The sequence below is a fragment of the Lupinus angustifolius genome, chromosome LG02, assembly GCF_001865875.1.
Source record: "Lupinus angustifolius cultivar Tanjil chromosome LG02, LupAngTanjil_v1.0, whole genome shotgun sequence".
Classification (NCBI taxonomy): domain Eukaryota; kingdom Viridiplantae; phylum Streptophyta; class Magnoliopsida; order Fabales; family Fabaceae; genus Lupinus; species Lupinus angustifolius.
The window spans coordinates 22,527,793-22,547,851 of NC_032010.1; the positions used below are offsets into that span (position 1 = coordinate 22,527,793).

Below are 20,059 nucleotides of genomic sequence, written 5' to 3' on the forward strand. Positions count from 1 at the left end.
AAGGCTCAAGAATGGCCAAAGTCACACTTAAAAACTATTCAAAGAGCTACAGCATATATCTACATTTTCTCGACAGAAGAGTTCTACACAAAAAAACATCATTGCATCAATTACTACTACTGTGTGGAATCTAAAGGAGGATCGCCCTTATCATCAAAAAATGAACTGCTTGAATCACTGGGTTTCCTCACTTCTGATTCTGACATCCCATAGTAGCTGCATGGCTTCAACTCACCCTCTCCCCTGGACATCCCCGAAAGTGATGCCAATCCCATGGCAGCAATGTTGTTTGCAATAACATCAATGTCCCTGGTTCCGGTATAAAGACCATGGCTGCCAGCAGCAAATATATTGCTTTGTTTGACATTTGGGTTAGTTAAAATTGCTGGCAAAGGATCCATCGTTACATGTTGGTTACCCTGGCTTGAACCACTGATTAGCAACCTAAGAGTTTCTCTTGCACTCTTTACCACAGCATCAGATTCAGAAATTAGTGGCTTCACAAGCATTGGATGCAATGGAGGAATGCTAGTTGACATAGCAGGGCCAGCACTCACAAGATAGCTCTGACCAGAAGAGCACAAATCAATAACTGGGACATGAACAATTGGATCACACATTAATGGAGTGAAGATGGGAATTTGCTGAGAAGTTGGCAACGACATTCTGATTGATGGATCAGGCAGAAATGGAGGGAAGTCCATCATTGTGCCAACATTAAGAGGCTGTATAGGTTGCAGCAGGCTAACTGGCAGGGTACTGGGTAACAAAGAGGCACCTGAGTAAGAAGTCGAGTCAACAGATGAGTCGGAAACTTGAGGAAGTGCTGTGAGGGACGGAAAAGTTGAGATCCCAGGAGGACACCAACAATAGTTGGGAGTAAAAAGGGGAGACACCACAGGTGCTAAATCCCCTCCTAAGCCAAGGCTTGATGAAACAGCAAGTTTTCCCAGAGAACCTAGAAAACACGAAGAAAATGCAAAATTTTTGGTAACTTCTGAAGCTTCGTCATGATCAGAAGTTATAGATATATCTAAGCTGTTGGTTGACTCATTTGCCGAATTGTCAAATGCAAACTGATGGCTGTCACCACGACGCTTGATCTTCTCCCTGGCAGCAATCCTGTGGAAAGACAAGTTTCTTGGGGGCACCTCCTTAAAAGAACTTGATCTAGGACTAAGAATACTCTGGTAAGGTGCTGTATCTCCTTTTGTCACCTGTCCTCCATTATGTCGAGATCGGGGAAATTTTGATGATGAAGACTGTGAATTCTCAAAAGCAAATGTTGAAGCGCAAACTGAATTCTCAAAACTACTGCCCAATGATGACCCAACAAGAAAAGCACCAAGCTGAGTTGCAAAGCAGTCAAGCCGTGAGTTGCTAATGCCGCTCAACTCAGCAATTGATGGTTTCTGCTGCAGCAAATCCTTCATCTGATTTGTCCGAAGCAAGAGTTTGATGGGAAAACAATATTAATCATCAAATAAATTAAAGGAGAAACTTGGAAGAATGTAGAATATTTTCATATTTACTTTTATTCCATGCGAAAAGTTAACTGAGTCCAATCATGTGTGCAAGGCAACAAGCAGATAAACCCACCTTTGCAAGTAATTCAATTCCCAAAAGCTTAGACTTTTCTGAGCACCAAAAGTAAAAAGTTCTGCTATCTGGAGTCCCAACAAGGAAGGATCGGCCAGAACTGTCTGTTGGGATTTCATCAACCACAACAGCCGCACACTGGGATTTGCTAGTGAGGGTGAATAATCTCTCCACTTTACCATCATCCCCAATGAATGAGAGGCGAATATCAGAACTCGGCAGTAGTACGAGTGACAAGTTACCCCTGTAAACAAGTAGATGATACCTTATTAATAGTTAGTTGAGAAGATAAATAACAGGAGATAAAAAAGACAAGCAATGCATCAAAGTTGCACAATGAAACTTTGGTGCAGAATCTGCGAAGTTAAAAGCTCCAGCCGAACAATACAAAAGCCTTATTCCAGTTAAGCATACAAGTATAAGTCATCGCCATTAGGACATGTGTGTACCCACACATATGTTGTGTATACACACATAAACTCTCAGTCTTCCAAAAGGGTGATAATCACAGATTAACAGCAAGCATATTAAAGACACAATTACAGCCACCATAGTTTTTAAAAATATGAGGTCAAAAGCATCTAAGTAACATATTCAACCCTTTCCACCATCTCAAATACAAATAATCTACCTCAACAAAATTGTAATCTACTATATGCTTATATTGCTTCAAGTGTATAACAAGTATATTAAACGATACAATCAAATACAGAATGAAATCCATACTAAACTGGATATTTTAGACTATTATTATCAATGAGATTATATAGATATGTGATCACATTAAATAATATTTATAAAAAACAAAAACATCTTTAGCATATTAATATGAGAACACATATAACATGCAATATAAATACACAGCAAACTACTGTATACAGACACATAATTAAACATCACATTGATAAATACAGTGACCTACTCGATGTGCTAATCTTTTATCCTTCAAACCGAAAGATCTAAAAATCTGTTGGCGATGTATAATACAGGATCATGAAACTACCTTTACTTCCTCTTAATTCAGAGATCATAATAGAATACTCCCAGTTACCTACAAGTCAAAAGACATTTTTACTTGGAAGAATGAACATGTCACCATCAATAAATTAAACTACAATAATTATTACCAGTCATCCAACAAACTGCAATTCGTTAAGTTTATAAAGAAAAAACAGCAACATTACCACAAAAGGATTTACACTAATGTCTGACAGTTAAAAAAAGTACTATAAGCAAATTTACTATAATATAAATGTCAGTTCACAAATTTACACATGGCAGACAAAGTAAATGCTACTTAAATCTTAAGAACAGTGATGTAGCAAAAGAAAATGCAAGAGTTTTTGGCTATATCAAGCAGAAAAATAAACTTTGATAGCCATAAATCAGCTACCTATGCTATAAATGATATTATCTACAGAAAAAGAAATATGCAAAAGAAAATGAAATTGAAACTACAGAAATAAATCAATTATAATTTTTTCAACTTCTAAAAGGTATAAGTAATACATAAAAAAATACATAATAAGGCTGTGGAAGTTTAATAATGACTCGATGACCACTATCATCCACTATATATGAACTCATCAGACCCATTCATTTCTGAAACAATAGACCTGCCAGACAACATGTCCTACATTTGCAGACCCTAAAATTGAGGACCTTTATCTACCTCGCAATTTTCTTCCAGAACCAGAAACTAACCTATCCCACTGTCAACTCCTTAACCTTCCTAAACAAATGGCACGCACTCCCGCTTTTCCTACTTACCTCTCCAAATAGGAAAAAAACGTACAAATCAAGAAAAGCCATAAATGTGCTGGTTTGTGTTGAATTTATTGTGTTTTTCATAATATGCCCCTTATCTCTCTAAAGTAATATGTTTCCACTACTTCCTTAAAGAATAAATTTGGGAGAAATTGTAAAATACCAACCAAGACTCTTGAACTTCTCAGTGGGACAGATAAATATGAACAGAATATCTTCAAATGGGACATATTAATAAGAACTAAAGAAGTATTGCCTTAGCCTTTACACAGTGAATAGCCAAACCTACAAAGCCCCCATAAGGCCTGAGACAAGCCAGTCCAAAAGATATTAGGCCATGCATACAAAAGGTTATCAATTTTTTATTAAAAAAACACCTGTGTTAGATGGAGACGGGTAAAGAGGAAAGTTCTTGACTTCTTGTACATTAATCAATCACTCAAAATTATACAGCTCCTGGCATAACCAGATCCCCTTATCTCAGTGGAATAGAAGACAAAATAAGACTAATTTAAACTGGCTGCAAATTGCAGCAAAGAAAGTTATCTGAAATGATGACATTAATTGAAGAAAATCCGTGAAGTGATTAAACAAAAAGTGCCGCACAAAAATCGCAAGCTAAATGATCCAGAAGGAACGCAAGAGCACAATTAAAAAAAATTGTGAGGACTAATGCATCCAAACCATACTTTATGCATACATGATTTCACACAGACACTAACTTACATGTATATGTCTGCCACATACTGCAAAACATTACTAACATTGCGTATTATTTTAAACTGGTGAACTGCCAGTAAATAACTTTTGCAGTGAGAAAAATATATATTATCAGTCAATAATCTGATTATCTGACTGCCTCCAAACAATATAAACACAGACACATGAAAAGACAACAATGGGATAGTGGTGCTTCTGTTAAAAACATGGAAATTAACAAACACAATAAAATAATGCCAATACTACATGAGGCTAATTGCTCAATTAGAAAGTAACATATACTCTATCCTATAGATTACATCATCATATACATAGATTTTAAGCAAACACCACGCTGGAAACAAATAAGTAGATTTCCGCACAGATTTAAAATAGCATTACCTATTGGCAGTGGGGCAGAGGCGAGTGCCTTCCTTATTGATCTTTCCAACGCGAATTGAAAGAAGAGGCACACAGAAGCATCTTGCTAACATACCAACCTCTGATGGCTCAAAATGCTGTAACAACAAAAGAAATCAAAATTAAAACGAACAATTACAAGAAGACAGAACGTGAAGATAGTGATAACAATTATAGTAGTCACAGCTAATGGAATGAACAAAGGCTTCGAGAATCAAATATACCTGACTTAATTGAGCCAGCAAGGGATCTTCCGTGACGCCGCAGGCAGCGTTCATCTTCAGAAACGGTTTCAATCGCTCGTCTGCACGACACGCTCCCATAACTTGCATATCAAGAGCCTGTAACCACTGCAACAGACGATCTTCCCGATCGGTTTGCTGAATTAACAGATCACCGTCGCCTTCGCCAACAAGAATATCCATCAACCGCTCCGTCAACCGAACCTCACTCGTCGAATCACCGTTCTCCGCAGAAATGTTAGAATTTGCACTAGATCCAACTCCGAACGAAGAGCCACTGTCCACTGACGAAGATTCGTCAAAATCCTCACCGTCCGGTGAATCCATACGATAGGGTAACAAATCTCGTTCTCTCTGGTTCGTCATCAAAAATTTATCCGAAAATCAAATCGAAAAGGAACAAAAGCAGAGAGCTCCGATTGAAGAAAGGGAATCAAATGCCTCGAATCTGAATCGAGAAATGACAACGGTGATTCCGAAGGATGTGAAGATAGAATCGGTAACGCTTAGAGAGAGAAAATGAAGGCGCACGGTTTTAGAGAGAGATAAAATATCTGTTGCAGATACTAGCTTTGCCAGAAATGGTAGGCTGGCGAATGAGTTGTTGTATAAATAGTAGGCACGTAATGATGACGTGGCGGACTTGAAACTTGTTATGGAATGTGGTTTGGGCATTTATTTTGAGATCCAGACACAGTGGCTGGTAGGGTCCCTACATGTATGAACGTAAAGCAGTGCCATGTAGGCGCAATGGATCACCTTCTCTCATTGAGAGAAAAGTATTGCAAACATATGTATATGGAGACAACCAAATAAATATTGTCAATAAATTAAAATTTTAATTTTAAAATTTGATCATAAATAATAGTATCAATAGGTATAAATGCACTTATCTTTAAAAGTTATGTATTATATGTGTCTTCATGACTATTTTCCACCCCATCAAAACAAACAGGGTCGAATAATCCATGGCCACCTCGGATACAATAGCAGTTTTCAATAAATTTTGAATGTTAGAATAATTGAGTGTCCCATATGTACACATATGTAATTTTATAATTCTATTTTATGTTTGTTTGTATTTTTTTAGAGAGGCATTTTGTATTAACTTTTTTTCACCTTTTTATGGGTGCTTCTAATTTAATTTGATATAATGAATTAATCTTTTTTGAATGTATTATTATATTTTTTAACAAATGTTACTTACAAAAATTAAATATTTTAACTGATCAGATTTAGTGGGATCTAGTGCATTTTACACTATTAGACTACCTATTTTTGATACAAATATTTCTAATTTAAATTTAGTATTTATTTATTATGTGATTGATTATTAGATTTTGATTAGTTCTATTGTCAATACTCAATAATCATGTCAACGAGCAAAAGGCTTGGCACCACGTGTATGATTGTATAAACTTATTGGCAGTGTCAGCACAAAACTTCATCATTTTATTTTATGCTTTAATAATAAAAGAGTTAAAATATACGTGGAAGAGTTTTTCATGTCATTATAATGTATCGACTATAAATCTTTAAACCATACACATTACTCTAAAAATAAAAACAACTAATTCCATTTTGTGGAAATGTTATATACTTTAAACCCTTACCGACTTGTTAAAGCATCTTAATGCAATATATATTGTCTTAGCTACTTCAAGTCTCATCAACCTCCCATATCCTCCATACTTATATGTTGCCACCCACCATCTTACAAGCCACAATTTCTTATCTTGCACTCGTGACAAGAGGAATATCATAATAAAATATCTCACTCTCAAGGAAAAATAAAAGAAAACAAGAAAGCATAAGTGCTCTCATCTAATCAACAAAACATCATACTTCTATAATGATCCCCTATCCTTCTCGTTCTAATGATCCCAGATTGCAATGCCACTGAATCCAGCGTGCAATACCATTAAAACTAGAGCCAATTCTACAAGCTCAGCAACCCCGTCCCTTCCCGTGCATTTTAACGAGTCCATGACAACATATAGACTTGAAATTTAACCTTATCTTAAAAAGAATTGAAGAAAAACAAAATAGAGAGAAAGGGAATCTGAATCCTTTTAAGTAAATTAAATGGAGAAAAGCGAGGTTCAACCTTTGTCTACGAAATAAACTGATGGAATATGGTAATAAAATGTGTTCTAAAGCTGGTGAAAGCTTGATTTCCTCACTGTCATTCTAAATTTTAAAAAGTATAGGATTATAAACCATATCCAGATATATGTCTCTTCTACATAAAGTGCTTTGCAGAACAAAATCTCTCCACATCACTTGCTCTTCTTTGGTTCTTTTGTATACTGAACTATCAAGCCTTCAACATCTTTCCAGAAAAGACCCTCAACCAAGACTCCATCGTTAGTGAACCTGCAATCCAAACATAAACAAAATGAAGCATTTTGACCTCCAAAAAGCAGTGCAATGGGCGCATAAATACTGATTCGCTTGTCCATTGTCATAGTGAATGTATGTCTAAGCTAAGGACTGACTATGGGAGTTGGAGAGAGAAAGAGACATACCATCCGGTAATACTTTTGGTAAAATGAACTGGTTCATTTGCAGAAATTGATTTTGGATCTGCACTTGCTATGGTAAGTGTGTACAAGTCTGAAAATCTAGGCAATTTGGAGGAAACTACCAAACCAGTACTGGTAAAGGATCCCTGTAAAAATGAAATAACATCTAAGTTGTAATACCAGATGATCATTGTTTAAAAAGAGTATGTCTTGGGCTTATGCTGGAAGGCTAATATCAAATACATTATTTGACTTGGAAAGAGTTAAAATACAAACCTCAATATATCGAGATGAATGAAATATAACGTATACCAGTAAAAGCCAGTACAAAGATTAAAAAAACTTAAATAATCTACACCATTCATCCACGAAAAACCTACAACAATCTGTCAAAAACCCAACTATTTTGCATTGCTGCTTTTGAAGCAAACACTTCAGTCTAGGAATCCTCTAAACTTCTAGTCAGATATCATGAATTCCACTTTCAAGGTCCATTAAGAATTGGGTTTTGGAAGGGAATAAAGGTAATAGGAAGGCTTCAGAATCTAGAAATACACTTGTAAGACGACTCTGAAGCCTTCAATTTCTCTTCCTTTCCCTCTAAAACCCAACAAGCAAACAAACCCTAAAAATATATGAAACTTTGAAGAGAGTAAAAAGAACTCTGAAACTTAAACTGTGAAAATTGAAGCAATCAAATTTGAAATCCATTTTAATTTTTAAGACTGCAAGCAACTAAACCCTAAAGGACTTCGGCGTGTTTGGGTAAAGTCAAACTCCAAATGAAGCTTTGAACAATAAAGATATAGGTTTTATGCAACTTAAATTGAAATTCAACAACTACAAGGAAGGAGAACATATGATAAATTAATACCAGTACATAATAAAATTTCATTGAAAATAAAATAACACCAGTATGTCAAATAAAAAGTTAAAAACTAAATGCTTACCAGCAGATATTACTTTTAGCTATCAGTCACTTGATGTAAAGTAAATTTAATACTCAAGCAATCTGCTTGGTGTCTATGATGAACATTGAGCTTAAAACAATCATGACCAGATACCCTATGTAGCTTAAGCCTTATAATTAACACAGCACAATCCTAACAAAACTAACCAGACTGAAACATCAGCCTTGTTGCTATCACATAAGAGAGCAAAGAAGAAAAAAAGACGGTCAAAGCATAAAGAAATAGGTGCCCTCTCTTCCTTCTCTCACACACTGACACAAAATAGACATAATTGTCAAATCCTCTCTCGATAAATTGGAAAAATGAATTAAAAATGGCAAGATGAAAGTAAAATTCAATCAGTGCATAATGTGATTATATATGTGTGTGTATATAAATATATATTTGAATATACAATTAAAATGTGAAAAATACAGTCTGTAAACTCAGTTAATTGAAATCAATAGATCGTAAAACATCACCAGATATTCTAACTGACCACATTAAATATGCATTATGCAATAGGAGAGAGTAGTATAGATAATGTGTTTCTAAGGCACATTGCAAATTACAGTTTATAAATCTAACACCAGAATAGAGGACTGCCCAAACAAGGAAAATCTATCACCCAGAGCAATGCAAATCAAACACAGCATCTATTCTCTGTAAGAAACTTTAGCATGAAACACACGTGCACTATCTTAGTTAACAGAAACTTACAGCAGGAGGATAAGTAAACAGAATGGCGTTCTTCTCCTTAGTGTATGAGATCAGCTGCAACAACCCATTGAAGAGTACATACGTGCGCGCAAGAGTTAAAGATCAAACAGAACTGAACTAGAATGAATGAAAATATAATAATCAGCAATCACATTTCCTTTCTCAAATACAACATCAAATTCCATTTAGATAATTCCTTCATCTCACATTATTTCAATGAAAACAGTTATTATCCATAATTTCAGATCTCTCATCATCCATTTATTCATTATCCCAATCAGACAAAAGATTCATGAACCAGATTTATTTTGTATACAAAAAATAACAAAATAAACACACATGCAGTGAAATAAAATTCGAAATCAAAAAAAGGATATAAGGCGATGCAGGCAAGGAGAAAATCTCTGTTCTCGGGGAACTTTTTCTTGTAAAATTGAGCGATGAGAGCAACAACGATGATACTGGTTCCAATCAAAAGCTTCGCGTTGCTCAATCTCACGTCTTCCACATAACCTTGATTCTTGACCACCTACACATCATGAACACAAAAATTGATGTATAAAACGAAAGAAAAATCTTAAAATGAAAGTGGATTATAAAATCGAAAAGAGAGAAAGAGAGGGATTAGGGTTAAAGGAGAAACCTCAGTTACGGATTCATCAAGGATGTGTTTGATGGAGTTATGATCTAAGAGATTGACCTTCTTTGCGGATTTCGACGCCATTTCTGAATTCTTTGCTGTCTCTCTCGTATTTTCAATTCACCCAACCGCGAAGGATTATTAACTCTGCGTTTCAACTTCAATAGCTGTTACTAGTGTTAACTCACTAAACCTGCGCTACATGCGTAATGCGCACTCCTCTTGCACTAAACCTACGCTTGCTGCCTAGTGCGCACTCTCATTTTTTTAATTAATTCAAAATTTTAATATTAAATAAATTTTTTTAGTTAATCACACATCCCATGGTATGGAGTGATACATATTACTGCATGCATATTTGCTGTCTCACACTTAGTGATACAATTAAATTTTAACTTTAATATTTAACTTAACCAATTATAATGTCATAACATATGAAGTAACACTAAGTATCAAATAACATATGTGTACCGTATTATTGTGGAATAGAAGAGATGTGTTCAAGCTAACTAGGGATGGCAATATGCACCGGCGGACATGGGTAATAACTATCAGCTACCCGTTTCAAAATAGAAGAGTAATATCCATATCCGTACGGGTACCCGTGTGCGGTATTCGCGGGTATTTCTGGGTACCCGCGGATACAATTGGTACACGCGACTTTCCTCTATTATAAATAAATTTTTACTTATGTTGTGTTTCAAATAAGATAAAACTTAATTATTTTTGTACATTTTGATTGAATATTTGGCAAAAATGCTAAATTTATTGGTGTTTTCTATTTGTGTGATTTTTTGTTCTCATTTATTTACAAAAAGTATATATTTTCTTTGTAAAACATGTGTGTTTCTATACATATAATAACATTTGTAGGGTGGTTCACCACCAAACTCAATAAAATATGTAAACAAAGTAAAGGAAAAAATATACATAGTGTAATAAATGTTAGAATAATATATTTTTTAATTTAATTAAATATAATATATTAATTATATAAATAACGGGTACCCATGGATACGGGTACCCGCCCGTATGTACTAGAGTATTTTTAAAAACCCATTTATAATACTCGCGGGTACCCATTTGTGAACCGTACTCGTGCCCGTACGTGTTTTACCTGCGAATACTTACGGGTATAAGTTTTTTTTGTCCTCCATAAAGCTAACCAAGTAATGTAGTCAAGAGATCAATAAGGATAGATTTGATCACAATGTATTTAAGGCAATATTGTTACTCCTACATTTAAAATAATAATATATTTCAATTGTATATTATAGTAACTAGTGTTTACAGACATTTCGTATTTACCGGTGAATATTGTGTGATGCTACATATTCAATTTTTATATATTTCATTTTTTGAATTAGAATGTATTTGTTGTGTTCGTTGTACTTTATATTATATTTTTGTTTGTTTATGATAATGTTTAATTTAAGGTGAGATATGTGGTTAATTAATGTATTGGTGGTGGTTGCTTAGGATTATATAGTTTTTTGTAAAAATTAAATAATATTAAGGACAAAATAGGAAATAAAAATTACACCATGAGAGAAGTTATTTTAAGTTTTGGCTTTATATAGTACTAGCGTGTTGACATGCACTCTCGTGCCTGTCAACCCGCTTTCCTATCGTTTGTAATGTATAGTTTGTATTTTATAAATTCAAATATAATTTTTTTGCGCTAAATTTACGGTTGAATTTATTCAATTAGTCTAATATTCAATTTTTTAAATACACTTTTAAAATAAGAAGATAATAAGGATAAAATAAGAAAATAATAATATATGGTTTTTTGGTAGAAATAAAAAAATATTGGGGGCAAAATAGGAAAACACAAATTACACCATGATGGATGGTTATTTTGTGTTTTCCCTTTATTAATAGTATAGATAAAAATAGTTTTTTTTATTTTTTTTTAAAACATTATAAAATTAGAATCTTATCATTAATTAATATTGTACATTAAATGATAGTTTAGGTGACAACAAAAAATGTATACATGGTGAAAGAAAATAAATCCAAACTAAGAATAGTAGATCAGATTGACATTCCCATAGTTTTAACGAAGTTATATAAATTATCTCTCACTTTTCTATACCTACCCAAATCCTAATTATTTTTATATTTTCATTACACTAATCACCACTGCACGAGAAATGTGTGTAATTTTTTAAACAAAAAAGATAAATACAATTAAGTTAAACAAAACATGGTATATTATGAAGACAAATCCAAATAATATACAATTCAATGTATATTTATTATTTTTTGTTGCAAAATATGTTAACAATTCTAATATATTGTTTGGATTGCTCTTATACTATATCATAGTAAACCAAAAATAATAAAGGGGTATTGACTTATATATTATTTGGACTTGTCTCCTCAATATATCATATTTTGTTTAACTTAATTACATTTATCACTTTTTTGTTTAAAAGATTATATTGTTTCTCATACAAAGGTGGTCAGTGTAATGAAAACATAAATTTAGGGGTTTTTATAGGTGTAAAAAATAATAGATGATTTATGTAATTTCACTAAAACTTATATAGTATGTGAAGTGTGTCAATACAGAAGTTTATAGAGTGTGTGTCGGATAAGAATGATAAAATAAAATTTTGTTTTTATGAAATAAAAAGTAATGTCAAAGTTATTCGCGCTTTCTATTTGTCCATTTATATGCTTTTCTTAAATAGAAACTAGAGTCATTACTATTGGGTGAGTGATAAGAGGTTTAGGTAATAATATTAGGGTGCATTTTTATTGCAATTATTGAAATTAGGATCTTTACAATTTATGTTTTAAGAAATATAGAAAGAAGGGAAGAAAAGTATAAAAAAATAATTGTCATTCTCCAACAATTACCATAGAAGCATAGCTGCTAGAGAAGATACAAATATCGGATCGTTGTACTTGTATATATGCTGATTGTTTAGTTAATAACAAATAAAAAAATTTGAAGTATGAATTCTTATGATGGACATTTAATAAATAAATTTTTTTATGAACATTGGTCCTCTATAATGCCAATTTTGTTCTAGTCATATAAATTAGAAAGTGACAATTGTTCTTTCTTCTTCTTAAGATGGAATTAATCAGTAAATCGTGAAGGTTATAAAAATTGTGAATCAAAATAGCCTTCATATTATAGATCAGGCGGAATAATATTTACATAGTTTTTTACTTATCTATTTACACATTACCCTACTTCATTTTCTGCTACTCACATATAATACTATAATTGTTGCATTTTTTGCATAACTTGAAAGTTCAAACTGCCTTAGGTGAGAATATCAAATTTCTCTACTAGCATACAACACTAGTTGATAAGACTTGCTCATCCAATATTAATGAGCTGCATGTATCAACCGTATCAATAGTTTGGCTTCCATGTCTAATAAATGAAAATAAGACAGAATCACACAACCAAGAATCCTGTTATGTAAATAGAATATGTTGTTGTAACATGTTATTTTAGACACAAATTTCCTTTTGGGGTATAATCTGATGAAATTAATCAAGTTAAAATAATGATCATATTCTAATCTCCTGTTTATTAAGTTACAAGCTTTCCAATGTCACAATATATTTCCTATGGTTTGAATGAATTGGCCAATTGAAGATGGTTCGTAAAATCGGAAAAACTCAAAATAGTCTCTATCACATAAGCTTTCGCTTTACATTGTTGGAAGCACCCTTAGCCAGCAAGGAACGAATCTTATTAACTAGCTCTTCCTTCACCATGAACAGAACCGCAGCAGCCAGCACACTTTGTACAATTTTAGTGCCCATGCCTTTGTAAAATCCATAAAACCCTTCGTAGCGTATCATCTTAATAATAGCATCCAATGTGCCTGAATTAAAAAAAATGCAGCTTTAGAAAGGGATTGAAGAATCATATCATTTTTGCATCTAATGGTTTCAAAATGGTTGTGGGCACACTTGTGCTTGTTGGTGCAAGAAGTTGGACTCGTATGCGGTTGTGGAGTTCATTATTAACGGACATGGGAAGAGTGAAGAGTCACAAATGAGACATCATATTTTGAACCAAAACATTAAGACAGTGGTTCCATGGGGCATTTCCACTTATAAACTCTTACATTCATCCCCTCATATTCAATGTATGATTTCACACTTGAATATACACAATAGTCCCCTCTCAAGTGTGGGGGCCACACACTAACCAGTCTGCTACTGCTTAAGTCCATCATTTTCAGTCAAATCATCAGCTTTGATTCCACTTGTTGGACTCGTCCACAATTGGGAGACTCCAACCAATGGGGAGTCTCATTGAGCATAAGAGTGAATAACCAAAAGTGAGACACCAAGTCTTGAACCAAAACCTTAAGATAATGGTTTCATGGTTCTTTTCCACTTATAAATTCTTTCTTTCATCCCCTCATATTCAATTTGAAACTTCAAACTTGAATATACTTAACACAAGCATGGGTGTGTGAGAGAAAGAGAGCAATAGAATGAGGGGAGAGATGCAACAAACCAGGCCATTATTACTAGGTTGGACAAGAGCAAAACTCGCATTTAACTCGAGCATACAGGGCTCAAAACATAACCTCACTTTCATCAAGACTCAATAGAACGGATGAAGTAGGATTATGGGCATATTCATGGTATCAGAAGAGATTATAGCAACTTAAACCTTTATACTGTTGTTTCTTGTCTCCATCTTTGGCCTGTCTAGCTTGAAGCCTAGACTGCAATAACAATATCAAAAGTGAGAGATTGAGAAAAACATTTTGGAAACAGAACCGCTTTTACTTTTCTCAATTCTCTCCATTCCTTTCATCTTATGATGACAGGACAAATTTAAGAAATAAGACATGTTGACTATTTAGTACAAGAACAAACAATTTTCAAACATTTGAATTAAATTTTGACATTATTAATCATCATAATGATTATAAAGTCAAGCACACATAAGTATCTACTAAAGTATTAGATACATATTTCATAAAAAACATATATTCATCAATTTCATGTAATGCATATGTAACCACTTCTGCAATTTTTCAATGTTCCAACTAGTATCATTGCCATATTGACATTACGGTCCAAGAAAATACCACAACACAAATTTGCAGCATATTCAAGCATTTTGTTATCCCAAAATTATGTCTCAGATAAATCCCTGGGTTTCAGATCTTCAAATCGACCCACAGTCACTTTTTTTAATATTTACAATGCACAAGGCATGTAATACTGGAAGAACTTTCCTTCTGGAAACAGTCTCTCCGCTTACAGGAGTAAAACTGCATACATCTACACTCCCTAGGTCCCACTAGGTGGGAGTCTCATGCTCTTAGGCGCCCTATAATTTTTACATGAACCTAATGTCATTTCTGTATTTATGTTTAACAGCATCACCTTCCAAGCCAAATGTAAATGCTCACAGTAGTTTGTGTGATTATCCTTCACACTGTGAATTATAATATTTAATTGCCCACTATTGTTTTTATCTGTTGAGATTAACATTCCCCCATAGCTGGAATAAGCCAACATACAGTGAAAGCTAGTCAAGTATACCTTCACAACAAGGAGAGGATAAGTTACAACAGTAGCTCCAAGCTTAGCCACCGCACCAAGAAGAAATATCTAGAGACAAGGCAATCTTAGTCTGACAATATTATGAACAATCAAAAGGAACATAGATTACATAATAGAAAACATAAGTGTGAATGAATCACTCAGAAGAAACATAAATTGGAAAATACCTCCACAGCAGTTACCCCATTGCTCCCCGTCTTACTCTGAGCACGTCTTTTTTTTAACTTCCCCAATATGGTTTCATACAGCATGAACTGTATCGAAGGATTGCTTACCTGAGACCAGTAACAAACCATTAGTGCAACTCCCATAATAACATGAAAAAGATTCACTTCCAACCTACCATGATCAGTGTTGGTAATACACCTTTCCAGAAACCCAAAACTCCAGCTTCTTGGTAGACTTCTTGAACCTGCAATGATATATTCGAATATCATTATCCACGCGAAAGGAAACTCTCCAGGTTTGAAGTTCAAAATGTTAATCAGACCCAAATTCGTGAAAACTCAAAAACAGCATCATCTGGAGTCCTCCGGGAACAAACACATGGACTTTACTAAAATTCTTTATAAGTGTAATGTCTATGTACTATCAGTGTAAATATTTATACAGTCAATACATCATTCATCATTCATTTGTATTACTTTTTTGAAGATTCAATAGTGATTAAACATGAATGGTGGATGATTCAATAGCAGTTTATAAAACTCATACACTGTCAGCGTATACATTTTTTCCTCGTTCTTTATATGATAGAGAGAGAAATTATAATTAAGAATCATATATCATTCAATTGGGAACTACTTTCTTTTAATCTCTTCCAATCATAATATAAATGATATCAGATTCAGCATACTAACCAAGACACTAATCTCATTGTCAAACAAATTCTTACAGGCAGGTAGAATAAGTAGTATACTTCTCTTAATCGTTACAGAAGGTATTTCATGAGCTCTTCTTATATCGTAAGAATAAGGAGGCTATCAATAAACATAGGCTTTACCTACCACATTGCTAGTTCCATATGGAGGACGTTCAACTGCAGAAAGTGTTGTTTGTTCAGTGGCGTCTGACAACTTCTGACCAGAGAGCGCTTTGCTTGAATCTTTTCTATGTGTCTGCATGGTATAAAAATAAATATGTTCAGTTATGCGACTCACTCTATAAACAATTAATTATTACCTAGTGGGATTAAGGCTTGGTTGTTGTTGTATATATGTTTTATTAATTTCTTCAAATTAACTTCTATACATTTAATACTATAATACAGCATAAAACAACTTTGGAAAACTTTAAGAAACACAGCACCGAAAGAATGCATGACAATGGTGTCAATGTTCATCAAGTTAAACCTGTGTGTCTAAAACTAATTACCAAGTTTCTGAAATCACTGATCGTTTTTTCAACTCCAATATCTAAATTAAGCAAACATCTAAATTCACAAATCCTTCTGTTACAAGTTTATTTACTAAGTTGAAATGTTTTGAGAAAATCTTTAGGGGGAACGGAAAAAAAACATTAGTTAAAGTCGTTGTAATTTCCTTTTCAAAGAAACCAGATAACAAGATAAATGAAGGGGGAGGGGGAAACAGGTAAAGGCAGGGGAATACAAAAAGAGAGAACGGAGGTGCTATATACCTGCATGCGGGTGACAACTAACCATATCGGATTTGTCAAGAGCACATTAACACACCTACAAGAAGGATTTATCATGCAATTTAGGTCATACCACATGAATATCAAGACATTACAAAATCAGTGATTCAACCAACTTGATCGGAAATGGTAAAAAACAAGCTAGAAACATAAGGGATCTTTATAGGCGACGTAAATTACCCAGATAAAGCAGCAACAATAAGTGAGGAGAGCATCCCAACTGATCCATCACCAACGCCTAGCATTTTCTGTTGAAGTGCAGCTACTTCAGCTTTGTGCCTGAAGATTTGATAGAAATAATAGTAAACACCCTGTACCATGAAATTGTAGTAATATTAAAAATTGGAAAACCTAAATCAAGACATTCAATAGTTCAGCATCAGAAATACAAGATGCAGAAAACATGATTTATCGGAAGACTTCAATTCATTTCAATACAATAAGATTAGCATAATCAATTCGACATAACAATGATCACTAAATTACGAGAAGCAATATCATCAAACCTGAGCTAAAATAACCTCACCTGAGATGTAGCTGTACCAACCAGCGATGGTGTTAAACCTCCATACAACCGCTCCCACCCTTCGTTTTTCACAACCTACAGTATTTCCCCAAAACCATAATCATTTAACCATCAAACCCAGTACTATTTTTTTCTCAGTTTGGCTAACAATAACTTAAAAACCTAATCACTTGGCAATAATTCCAATATTTTGAAGTTAAAAAATGGCTAACATAAATACCTAACCACAAAGGTAAGCCAAGATCATGTCCCATTTATGTCAAAAACCCAACATCAAGTTTTCATCTTTTCTTTATTTCCATAACCAATTCAGCTAAACAATCACATGATCCATGCTAAAAAATAAAAACCTGGCACATTTGCTGAAGAGTTCCCAGATTCTTCTTCTCATTCTTCGGGTCACGTTCAGTTTGTTGACGAGTATTTACCTATAGATCACCACAGAAAAGAGAAAAAATTACATCTTGCAAAACCCAATTGAGAAAAGATTAAAACTTTGAAAGTGTATTCATACAGTTTGAAGAGGGTAAGTGATGAGTTGAGCTATGATCCCTCCTCCAGCACCAGCCAAGCCATTGATCAAAGCGTCAGACATGTTTGTTTCTCTGGAAAACGAAAAACTCTATTGGGGGCTTAATGTTTAACTCACGAGAGCACGTTATTCAGAGAGAAACAACAACAGAGAAGATCTAATTCCAAATCAAGAGAGAGAAAGAGAAAGAGAGAGGCTACCAGTGTATTTGTCTGTAGTAAATGGTGATTTCACAGTTTTCACATGACAGGTTGGTTTCACTATCCATGTTGCGTTTGGGAATTGATGTTAACGTTGTTCTGGGTGGGTTACATGGACTATTCTACCCTCGGTTGAGGGAATATCCTAATGTTATTCGACTTGCGGTTGGTTAGTTTGGTCAGAGAAAATAATTAAGAGAGGTTGCCGTCCCTTTCAACCGAACCCTTTCTTCTTGGGACGTGTAATATGTATTTCCAAAATGATATATCTTTATCCAAAAAAATGGAATGGACTGAGTTGTACCTAACTTTGTCCTTAATTATATTTTAGGTCAATTGTTAGGAATGCTTGAAATATGTTATCGTTTTAGTCTCATATTGTTTAGTATCAGAATAATTAGAATATCAATGTTATATATTGGACTCAGGTCTCTTGTTGTCATCTGTACCAAATATAAGCACCAAGGAAGCGGTTGAGGCTTTCCAATGAAGCTCCAAGGTTTAGTTTGACTGAGTATTGAAGAGGGTGATTGTTGGTGAACTTTTGTGTAAAGGTTCCAATATATCGAAAGACTTCCTAGCAATAGGTGGCTAGGCGGCGTGTTCCATTTGATGGCGGTACGATAAACTGTACTACAAGTTTAGAGAGCTAAGTTCTTGGTAACATCGTCAAGGATATTCGGAAAGTCTATGATGGAGGGAAGCAGTTAAAGAGAATTAGACATTGAGCAAGGTGAAGTCATATATTCGCTAAGGTGAAGATTCTTGTGTAGATTTCCTAATGAGCGAGATATTCGTCTATTTAAACCAATGTGGAGATTGTTGGGAATGCTTGAAATATGTTATTATTTTAGTCACACATTGTCTAGTATCAGAATAGATTAGAATATCAATGTTATATATTAGACTCAAGTCCCTTGTTGTCATGTGCACCAGATATAAGCATCAAATAGAAACACCACATGGGCAGGTGGACCCATGGTTGTGGTAGAGTTTGTAATCCTTATTCTCTAAATAGAGTTGTCACCGTTATTTCTGTTTCGTTGATGTGAAATGGAGTGCCACCGCTGTGAAACGGAGTGTCGCCCCCACTGCGAAACGGATAGCCACCATCGCTATGACAAAACAGAGCCATCTCCACCACACCCAAACCCTCAATCTCTCTCAAACCCTCAATCTCTCTCAAACCCTCAATCTAATTTCATTGTGAGTTCTCAATCACATTTTCATAATATAATGATATCAGAAGAAAGTGATGGTTGGCCTCTGGAACTTCTTAGAGATTCTGATTTGGTAAGTGGAGAAGATGAAACTCAAGAGCTACAAAATGAACTAGTTCAAAACAATAATGAGACAGTTCCTTTTAAAGGGCAAAATTTCAATTCTGATAAAATTGCTCACAATTTTTACTCTTTATTTGCAAAGAATTGTGGTTTTTTGATTAGACGAGGTCACACCTACAAACACATCAAGAATAATATTGAGGATATTTACAAAAGAAAGTTTATTTGTCACCATGCTGGTATTGCTAAAGGTAATGATACTTCAGACGAAAAAGTTCAAGATGTAAATGTAGTGCAAAGTTGATTATTACTAAAAGAACAAATGGCTTCGAGGAACATTGGATGGTCACCTATTCTAGTAACTCTCATAACCATGCATTATTGGACAACAAAGAGGTTCGTTTTCTTCTTGCTTATCGTGACATACCTATCAATGATCAAGGTCACATATTACTACTATCAAAAGCTGGATGTTCAGTAAGTATTATAATGAGGGTGCTTGAGTTAGAGAAGGGGATAGAGGCAGGCCATCTACCATTTTTAGAAAAAGACATTAGAAATTTTCAATCTCACAGTAATGTTGGTAAAGATAATGACGCTTCAGAGGTTCTAAAATTATGCAAAAGTCTAAAAGATAAAGATGATGCATTCCAATATGATTTTACAATAGATGAAAGTAACAACTTGGAACACATTATTTGGGTATTTGGTGATTCTATTCGAGCATATGAAGCT

The 20,059-nt window shown here is 34.2% G+C and overlaps 3 protein-coding genes across 4 annotated transcripts; all 3 read right to left on the reverse strand.

The window, feature by feature from the left end:
- LOC109340211 lies at positions 1-5,313 on the reverse strand. Of its 2 annotated transcripts, none has more exons than XM_019577827.1 (4): positions 4,692-5,313; positions 4,468-4,583; positions 1,600-1,843; positions 1-1,433 (listed from the first exon to the last, which is right to left on the reverse strand). In XM_019577827.1, the coding sequence occupies exons 1-4, from the start codon at positions 5,091-5,093 to the stop codon at positions 117-119; spliced, it is 2,079 nt and encodes a 692-aa protein (XP_019433372.1). In that variant the 5' UTR covers positions 5,094-5,313; the 3' UTR covers positions 1-116. The 2 variants fall into 2 exon arrangements, with proteins under 2 accessions (XP_019433372.1, XP_019433383.1); XM_019577838.1 differs by having other exon boundaries at positions 4,710-5,312.
- LOC109340221 (probable signal peptidase complex subunit 2) lies at positions 6,758-9,743 on the reverse strand. Its single transcript, XM_019577846.1, has 5 exons — positions 9,566-9,743; positions 9,300-9,451; positions 8,923-9,004; positions 7,256-7,398; positions 6,758-7,103 (listed from the first exon to the last, which is right to left on the reverse strand). Exons 1-5 carry the CDS (start codon positions 9,644-9,646, stop codon positions 7,007-7,009), a joined length of 555 nt encoding a protein of 184 aa, XP_019433391.1. The 5' UTR covers positions 9,647-9,743; the 3' UTR covers positions 6,758-7,006.
- LOC109340228 (peroxisomal nicotinamide adenine dinucleotide carrier) lies at positions 12,979-18,118 on the reverse strand. Its single transcript, XM_019577857.1, has 11 exons — positions 17,824-18,118; positions 17,660-17,737; positions 17,310-17,384; positions 16,964-17,094; positions 16,766-16,820; positions 16,135-16,245; positions 15,471-15,539; positions 15,295-15,402; positions 15,107-15,175; positions 14,223-14,277; positions 12,979-13,419 (listed from the first exon to the last, which is right to left on the reverse strand). The coding sequence occupies exons 1-11, from the start codon at positions 17,902-17,904 to the stop codon at positions 13,226-13,228; spliced, it is 1,026 nt and encodes a 341-aa protein (XP_019433402.1). The 5' UTR covers positions 17,905-18,118; the 3' UTR covers positions 12,979-13,225.

What these genes read in the sequence shown, in the direction of transcription:
- LOC109340221 (XM_019577846.1), bottom strand. Translation starts at nt 9,646, where the DNA reads ATGGCGTCGAAATCCGCAAAGAAGGTCAATCTCTTAGATCATAACTCC. An exon ending in CTCCTTGCCTGCATCGCCTT is followed by an intron (nt 9,005 to 9,299) that starts ATATCCTTTTTT and finishes TCTTGCGCGCAC; the next exon opens with GTATGTACTCTTCAATGGGT. An exon ending in ACCAAAAGTATTACCGGATG is followed by an intron (nt 7,104 to 7,255) that starts GTATGTCTCTTT and finishes TTTGGATTGCAG; the next exon opens with GTTCACTAACGATGGAGTCT.
- LOC109340211 (XM_019577827.1), bottom strand. Translation starts at nt 5,093, where the DNA reads ATGACGAACCAGAGAGAACGAGATTTGTTACCCTATCGTATGGATTCA. An exon ending in AGGTATATTTGATTCTCGAA is followed by an intron (nt 4,584 to 4,691) that starts GCCTTTGTTCAT and finishes TTGTTGTTACAG; the next exon opens with CATTTTGAGCCATCAGAGGT. An exon ending in GAATTGAATTACTTGCAAAG is followed by an intron (nt 1,434 to 1,599) that starts GTGGGTTTATCT and finishes CGGACAAATCAG; the next exon opens with ATGAAGGATTTGCTGCAGCA.
- LOC109340228 (XM_019577857.1), bottom strand. Translation starts at nt 17,904, where the DNA reads ATGTCTGACGCTTTGATCAATGGCTTGGCTGGTGCTGGAGGAGGGATC. An exon ending in TCACTTACCCTCTTCAAACT is followed by an intron (nt 17,738 to 17,823) that starts GTATGAATACAC and finishes GGTGATCTATAG; the next exon opens with GTAAATACTCGTCAACAAAC. An exon ending in ATCCTCTCCTTGTTGTGAAG is followed by an intron (nt 14,278 to 15,106) that starts GTATACTTGACT and finishes TTGTTATTGCAG; the next exon opens with TCTAGGCTTCAAGCTAGACA.